Source organism: Sinocyclocheilus rhinocerous, unplaced genomic scaffold (assembly GCF_001515625.1).
Source record: "Sinocyclocheilus rhinocerous isolate Xijiao unplaced genomic scaffold, SAMN03320098_v1.1 scaffold4576, whole genome shotgun sequence".
NCBI lineage: Eukaryota > Metazoa > Chordata > Actinopteri > Cypriniformes > Cyprinidae > Sinocyclocheilus > Sinocyclocheilus rhinocerous.
The window spans coordinates 113,362-122,581 of NW_015634218.1; the positions used below are offsets into that span (position 1 = coordinate 113,362).

Below are 9,220 nucleotides of genomic sequence, written 5' to 3' on the forward strand. Positions count from 1 at the left end.
ATAACAAAATTAGAAAGCTGGTGAAGCCTGAGTGAATCTGACCGTAGTAAATAGTTTAAGATTTCGGCCTCAGGGAACCGTTACAACATAACGGGAGTCAGGTAACAAACCTCAACAATTTCCTCAAAAGCGGCCTCGATTATATTTCACACAAGGGGAATCAAACTCAAGAAACTATTTAATGTCTGACAAATAATTAGAAAGAAATTGGCGCTCTTGAATAAAGCAGGAACGTGAGTCATTGCATGTGTAAAAAATATTGCAAGTTGTAAATGAAACAAAGATTATTGGAATACGTTTTACAAGAAAATACTAGTTGAGTCTTTCTACTTCAAATTTTCTTGTTTAATTCAATGCATTGCTTGCAGTTTCTTTGTATTTATTTGTGAAATCTACAAGCAATTTCTGAGTGAAAACTGTTATTGTGTACTGACTGCAACAGAATTGGGATCTCCTTAGACACAATTTAAAAAATAAAAGAATAACTTCATCTAAGATTAGGACATCAACGATTAAGTTTTAAAGCCCACCTTCAAAGTCCAAAATCCTTGTCTGGATTTTCGCTGGTTTATCAGAGGCTAAAAACAGTCAATTTGTCCACAACCAACAAATGGCCGCAGAACTCTCCGAGGAACAGTAAATATATCTGTAAACTAAGAATATATGGACTGAACCGTCCAAGCAAAAGATGTATTTTCCATCGACCCTCAGGAAGTCAAAGCTTCCACAACATGATGGAGAAAAAGGCCACCGTAAATCTGGCCCCTGACTTTCATCCTTAAAAGAAAACATTAAACTGATCGAGTACACAAAGCTTTAGAATTAACATCTAAGAATATACAAGCCCTGTTTCTTAAATCCTAGTGAGCTGCCTTGCTGTCTACTGCCTACATGTGACGTGTACACAAAACACTCGTCTGAGGGGCCGCGAACACAGGCTTTACTAGACTTCTTTATTCATTAAATGGGAATGTTGTTTGAAGCCAACGCTGTCTGACAATGAAAAGAAATTGATTAAAGATGGGTTTAAATTACTTAAATATTTGTGACTACAGGGTCATTCTGTGTCAAATCAAAACAAATTGCAGAGACTTCTGAAGGAAGACCAACATAAATAGAAATGAAAGACAAATATTAAATGTCATGGATGTATTTACTGTGGGACTTGTGATCGTTATGTTGTTTTTACACAGAGATTGGCTTGTCTACTAGTACAATCTATTGACTTTAGCAATCTTTGTTGCATTATATGCCAATGGTGGCAGCTCAAAAATAGGAAAAAAAGCACTGTGTGTGTGTGTGTGCGTGTGTGTGTGTGAGCTTCTTTTCCCCCCAAAGTTGGCATGCCTGAAATTCAAGTATCCTTTTGGATTTTGGTTCTTAACAAACTTTTCTTTCGCTATCTCGAATTTTAAGACCCTATATGGTTTAATCCCAGAGATATTTGGATCTCAATGTGGCTTTATTAGTAAATTATTAAATTGTACACAAATATTTGTAGTGGAACTGAGTGACTCTGGGTCATTCTGTGTCAAATCAATCAAAGTTCAGAAACTTCCTGGCTAAAAATGTTTATTTTGTTAATGTTTATTCTGAAGAAAGAAAAATATAATAGTGACAAAAGCCAAAATATTAAATGTAAAGGATGCATAATCCACTATTTTGTAGAGTGGGGTCAAAATGACAATTTTCACCTTTGATTTGGACCCAAAATACAGATGGGTAAAAAGGACTTTAGAAAGATGGCAGCATCATTATGTTATTTTTACACAGAGATTGGTAGTTCTATTAGTAAAATCTGTTGACTTTAGCAATCTTTATTGCATTATACGCCAATGGTGACAGTTCAAAAATACGAAAAAAAGCATTTTTTGTGTGTTTTTTCTCCCCCCGATGTTGGCATGCCTGTAATTCAAGAAGTATTAAATATAACTTTTTTTTTATATATTTTGGATTTTGGTTCTTAACAAACTTTTCTTTTAGTGTCTCAATTTTTAAGACCCTGTATGGTTCAATTCAGACAAAAAAGTAGTGTGAGCCAGAAAAAAAGCTTTCATTGGCTTATTCAATGTCATCCCCTCATTAATTAATCATTTTAAAAACAATAAAATTGCATTTGTTACCCTGAGGAAACGCTGTGCAAATCCTGACAAAAATTTCTAACTACTCCCTCCTTCATTTCATAAATGATAACAGACACTTTGGTGTCATCTTTATTAAGATAAACATGCAACGCTTGAGTCATAGTCATTGAGTTATGATCTAAAGAAAATGAGCTTCAAAGATGTTGGCCAAAATTTCAAGTTTTCCAGCAATTGTAGGGAATGGGACAAGCGTATCATAGCGCGGCAGCTGTGTTAGGTTAAAATATATGAACGCCGCTTTGCTAGATAAGTCATGTGCAATGATGTCATAGCTTATAGCTCATTATCAAATCATTTACACATTATAAGAGCTCTGGTTGGTATAGAAACCTGTGGAGAAACGGGGCACAGCGCTTACATTTCTTGGCCCGGAGATGATGGTTCTTTTTCCAAAGTGGTTGTAAAGTGGGTTTTACCAAAGCGTAGAGCTGTGACCCCCTTCATGAAAGAGGGTGAGCTCATCTGGTTCATTCCTACCCATAATGCCTTCAAAACGGCTCTGAAAGCTTCTGTTCCCGCTCCATAAATAATGAACTGGCAAAGAGCGCTACAATGTTTTGAAGGCCGAAGTTTCTGCTCAGTTGCCATGACGATGGAGCACAATGTTTCCATGTACAGTTCCTGCTCACCTGATTTCACTAAGAATACAGAGCTGATTTATTACATGGACAAACTCTACTAGATATTTAGCAGAGTTCTTGAGTAGGGCTGCATGACTTTTCTGAAAAATCGTGATTGTGATTTATGATTTAATGATACTTGTTTGCAGGGCTGCACAATACGGCCAAAATTTTGTAATGACGTATCAACATGGGTATAATAATAATAATAATTATTATTATTATTATTGCTACTATGAAATATAAATATAAAAATTACTTAAAAAACAACAAAATAAATAATACTATTGTAATATTTCACCATATAATGAAAAATCTAATATTTCAGAAAAATAAATAATATAATAATTTATAAAATAAAATCATTTATTTTACATTATAAAAAAAAAAAAAAAATCCAGGTTTGCTGTGCTAGTTTGCGGGCCTGCAAAATTTGGCCAAAATTTTGTGATTATATATGAATACAGATATAATAATAATAATAATAATAATAATAATATTAAATGTTCAAAAAATAATAAAAAAGTAATTGCTGTTCCTACTAATAAATAAAAATATAAAAATGGCTACAAACAACATCAATATTACTATTGTTATATTTCACTGTAAAATAAAATATCTAATATTTAAGAAAAAGAATATAATAATATTAATAATAACAATAATATTACTTTTATTTATATTAGGAACTGAGCCTCTTAGATGCTGAATCATTACCTGCTTGCATGTAAATGAACACATGCTTCACTCTGAAACACAGCACATTTATTTATTTAATTAAATACATTTTAATAATTCACATTAAGTTTTTATTTCTATTAATCATGCAGCCTTGCTTGAACATGCAAAACTCATCACCCCGATGCCACAAATGATGCAGATTAAAGGGATAGTTCACCCAAAAATGAAAATTACCCCATGATTTACTCACCCTCAAGCCATCCTAGGTGTATATGATATTCTTCTATCAGACGAATCCAATCGGAGTTATATTAAATAATGTCCAGGCTAATCCATGCTTTATAATGGGAGTGGAAGGTAGCCCAAAATTTGAAGTCCAAAAAATTGCACCAATCCTTTATAAAAGAAGTCCACACGGCTCCGGGGGGTTAATAAAGGCCTTCTGAAGCGATGCAATGCATTTGTGTAAGAAAAATATCCATATTTACAACTTTATAACCCTTAATCTCTAGCTTCCGTAGCACGTAGCATAAGCTCCGGTGAGAATATGCTAGTCTTGCGAGAAACAAGTTTTGTTTACAGCAAAGGAAAACCAGTGTCCTCTTGGCTTATATTAAAATCCTCTGTCATTTTTCTTTACAAATCCTCGTTTTGTACTACTAATTCGTGACCGGTGTTTTGTTTTGCTCTCTCCTCTGCGCTTCCGCGTTCGTCACTTCCGTGTTCGTCACCGTGTTTGCCTACGTGCTACGTCATCCGCTGGACGCACCTCTCTCGTGAACGAGCGTACGACAGTTAGCGGAAGCTAGAGATTAAGGTTTATAAAGTTGTAAATATGGATATTTTTCTTACACAAACGCATCGCATCGCTTCAGAAGGCCTTTATTAACCCCCCGGAGCCGTGTGGACTTCTTTTATAATGGATTGGTGCAATGTTTTGGACTTCAAATTTTGGGCTACCATCAACTCCCATTATAAAGCATGGATTAGCCTGGACATTATTTAATATAACTCCGATTGTATTCGTCTGAAAGAAGAATATCATATACACCTAGGATGGCTTGAAGGTGAGTAAATCATGGGGTAATTTTCATTTTTGGGTGAACTATCCCTGTAATGTGTAACATTGTTAGAGGTTTGTTCAAATCACTATGTAACATGAGCTACGTAATAGTGATGCTTGACTTCACATACATATATATGCATATATAAATATATGAAACATTCAAAACTGCTCACTCTCTAAACAGTACATCAAACAACAGGCATTGTTTAAAGCGAAACACACTCTTGGGTGGCCAAGAAATGTGGCTCAAAGCCGCTCCATCTTTCCGAAGGTCTGGAAGCCAGCTCATCATGTTCGGTTTAATGATTTCATAAAACCAACGATGTCGACAGCCAAGATAGAAGGAATTGTGTGAGACTGACTTTGAGGAGAGTTGCACACACTAAGACCGTTTCAAGCGGAAATTGTGCAGCGGGGAACTTGATGCTTTTATGTAATTTCCACACACTCCTGGCTAAAAAGCTAGAACAAATCGTCTCATTAAACATGTGTCATAATTGTAAACGTGGGTCATCTACTGTCTGCTTTGCACTTTTATAGCACTTTCACGAAATCTTGAATATGAAAAATTGGGACACACCAGTTAATCTGATTAGGTTTCGGATTTAAAGAGACAGATTTAAAATCGAATTCATTCCAGGCTGAAACTTCATAAATAAACAGAACTGGAAGCACTACATTGAAACCGCAAATTTAGTTAAGATTAATTTATGGCCAAATGTTTCTAAATTATCTTGAAACCAAACTTCCTTCTGGTTTTATAATTAATGGTTCCTTAAGCATTTTAACCCAACAGCATCACCAAATTTGAATAACAAACAACATTTTAAAAGTCAAAATTCATTCCATGAACAAAACTGATTCACAGATCTTTCCTATGAGGCGTGCGAGTTAAGTTTTACTACTGAAGCAAAAGACTGGAGAAGTTTTTGGTTAACAAGGAATAATTCACCCAAAATTTAAAACGAGTTTGTTTCTTCATAGGAACATTTAGAGAAATTTATCATTCCATCACATGGATCCTCTGCAGCAGTGTTAATTTTGACAGCATATTTTGATTTAGTTTTAGTCATAGTTATTCAAGCAAACATATTTATTTCTATAAATACATTTAGATGAATCTTTAAGGCTACTAAAGTTTTTCAGTCAAGAGCAGTGAGTGATTTTCTGTGTTTCTTTTGTTGCTTGATTAACATCAGTGACTCGGACAACAGCAACTAAATTAGGCTGCTGTCCCTTTAAAACCGAATGCACGGATGCAATGGATGCAATGTCCTGATACACGTTCTCCCTGCTGTTTACGTTCACTTAAGACGTAATCAACTGTGTTTACGTGAATACTCGTCAAAACGGACAATTCGACATCATTTTGTGTGTAATTCTCCGTTCATGCGAGGCGAAAGAGTACTCACGCGCTGTGAGAGGCGCTTTCTGTGTGTGTGTGCTTCAGTGTGTGCGCTCAGAAAACCGGACCGAATGGAGTTCTCTCTTGCATCGTCAGATTTATCTATATGTCTGCTCTTCTCTTACTCCCACATATTGAAATTTTTTGAACGTTTTATGCAACGTGCAGCAAGTATATTTTAGCTTATGTCCCGCCGGTTCATATGTACGCATAACCTCCTAACCACGCAGCAGATTCGTTCTGAATGAATCTCTTCCTACTTCAAAACTGTTTCTGGCTAAAATACAAGTCCTTTATTAGAGATCGACCGATTTACAGGATATTTTTCCCGATATTTAAGCATTTTACAATAATCGGATATCGGTTTTGTAATATCGGATTCACCGATAAACGCCGACTGCTAATTTTTTTAACACTTTTTTTAAGATGACTCAGTCAGTCATTTATTTACTTTATAACAGTAAATAAATATCGGTTCTGCATATCGGGCACATAAACATGCAAATAATTGGTATTGGTATCGGTTATAAAATATCAATATCGGTCGATCACTATCCTTTATCCATAATAATGCTTCCATTCTGACGGCACCCATTCACTGCAGAGGATCCACTGGTGAGCAAGTGATGGAATGCGGCATTTCTCCAAATCTGTTCTGATGAAGATGTAAACTCATCTAAATCTTGAGGGTGAGGACATGTTTAGCAAATGTTCATTTTTTTGGATGAACTATTCCTTTAAGCGCAAAAACAACTCGGACAGTCGTGTTAATAATTTCTCACATGTATCTTTGTAAGAAAGTGATTTTCGCTGTTAGTCGGGGTGGTAAATGATTAGTTGGAGTGATCATTTGTTAAAACAGCATGTGCCCTATGTCAACAACATACGAGATGTCAAAATGAATGTTGTCTAAATGTAACGGCACAGCAATGATTGGCCAACCACTGTAGCGTCTGGACCAATCAAACACACAATTTTTCATTTCATTTAACAAATCAGTTATTCATTAGATTAACAAATCGTCACAGTCCCCTCACCAAATAAACTGGATGCCAGGATGTCTGCAACGACACCAGGCCCCCCCTGGTTACCATGGCAACCCTGACACCAGATACATTTACGACCTAATGAAATGTAAGTAGGGAAAATCACTGCCTTTTTCTTAAGGAAGAGACACAGTGCACAGTAGAAATGGACTCTTCTAAAGACAGTTGACCCTGAGAGGTCAAGTAAATATCTACAGCGGATCTAAATATTTATAATTAATTATAACTAGTTATGATTAATTATTCATATTTCCCCATGAGCTGATTCGCTACACCACATTTTTCCTTAAACTGGAGAAAAGAGGTAGAAAAGGTCGAGCTTGAAGAGGAAAGGATGGTTGCCCATGTGAGAGCTGTTAACAGTATTTCCAGCACATATTAAGTCCTAAAGCTGTGAGCCATCAGGTTGATAATGGTTTTGTGGCACAGTTCGCAGTCTGCTGGCACTATATCAGTTACAGCCCAGGCAAAAATACACTTTATATCCACTTCATACACTTCACATCTGGAAAATGAAATGAATATATAAATGAATAAGTGCAGCATTTCACTGGGATGACAACTAGGGACGAACAATACCTCCATCATATCAGTAACATTCAATATCAGTGTTTATTAAATTGTCTGTTTCAGTCTGATACTGGGTCATGATTACAAGCTGATTTAATTGTTTTAAATGATTTGCTTTACTAACTTAATATTACTACACAGTTATATATCTATACAACTACACATTTTGATTTGATTCTTGATTTCTTTTGAAGCATATGCAATATAATATAATATAATAATAAATTATATTATATTCTATAATATAATGTTCTATTTTTTGTGCACCAATAGTGACAATAGTAGCATAAATAAATTAATTAATTAATAATTCCAGAACATAATGCAACATAAATACAAATAATAAAATAAAAATGAATACATTTAAAAATATATATATATTTTAAATTAAAAATGTAAAGAATTAACAAAACAAAACATAACATAAAATAAAATAAAACATAAAACAAAATTAAACATAATAAAACAAAATAATAAAATACAACAAAATAATAAAATAAAACACAAAACAAAATAAAACAAAATAAAATAAAATAAAACAAAATAACCAATCATCATCCATCTTACCTGGTTGAACCTCCGTGTGAAGGCAACAACATTAGGAGCCAAAATGTGTTTCTCCTTTTTGTTCCAGCCACAGCTAGCAAGCTCCTACAACACAACAGACACAAACAATCATGATTAAGACAGCAAATACAGTCAAATTGGATTTAATTCCATCGTTAAGATTTGAACTTTTTAAACCTCCTGTGGTTTAAAAGTGCTTTTTTTAATAACTGAGGGCAATAGGAAGCACTAACATACAGTGCCTTTGACTGACAGCAGGCCTTTAAGTGGAAGCAGAATTATTACACTGTGGAGCCCCAGTATTTAAACCAAGTGTAACCGAACCCTGTTTAAGTGATGATTTCATGTTCTTTCAGCTTTGTGTAAGATCTCAAGTTTCTTCTGTCAATCAATAATTATAAAGATTGCCCCCCCCAGTGAACAGGACGTGACAAACTTTCTGTGAGTTTACTTCATTTGCAGCTTACCCGTTAGTTCAGCTAAACTAATGTGTGCGCAATTATCCTCTATTTATATACTGTCACAAATGACTACTGGCGCTGCAAAAACAGAGCAAAAAAGACAATTAGACAGAGAACGATGATCTGCCCCTTTCCAGATGTCTCTCACAGGTCCTATAGTCTTTATTCAGGGTCAAAGCACATGCTAATTGTCACTTATTTTTGCGACTCCGTTTAAAGAAATTGCATGCATTTTTAAGACGACGTAACATTTTCATTGACATTAGGTACACAACAATACTTGTTTAAGACTGTATTTCCATTCCTCACAATTATAAAATTTAATATGGTGTCTAACCTGACTAAAGAAAAAAAAAAAAGGATAAATAAATAAATGAATGAATAAATAAATAAATAAAAATAATTAAGGAAATAAGCAAGGAAATAAACAAATAAACAAATAAGAAAAGTAGTAAATAAAAAGAAAAGCAAATGATAAAATGAATAAATAAGAACATGAAAATGTTAAGAAAATATATAAGAAAATAAATAAATGAAATAAATGAGAAAATTAGAAAAAATAAATAAGAAAATAAAAGGAAAATAATTAAATAAATAAAAAAGAAAATAAATAAATAAAAAGAAAACAAACAAATAAATAAAAAAGAAAATAAATAAATA

General features: G+C 34.1%; 1 protein-coding gene across 1 annotated transcript in view; it reads right to left on the bottom strand.

The window, feature by feature from the left end:
• The window catches only part of LOC107745450 (ras-specific guanine nucleotide-releasing factor RalGPS1-like), a gene marked incomplete at its 5' end in the record, with an annotated part of 111,928 nt that extends 103,745 nt beyond the window's left edge, over positions 1 to 8,183 (bottom strand). Inside the window, one exon of the mRNA XM_016559322.1 lies at positions 8,100 to 8,183. Within this exon, the coding sequence (XP_016414808.1) occupies positions 8,100 to 8,183 (84 nt within the window). The remainder of the gene's footprint in view (positions 1 to 8,099) is intronic.
• Positions 8,184 to 9,220: the final 1,037 nt, after the last annotated feature.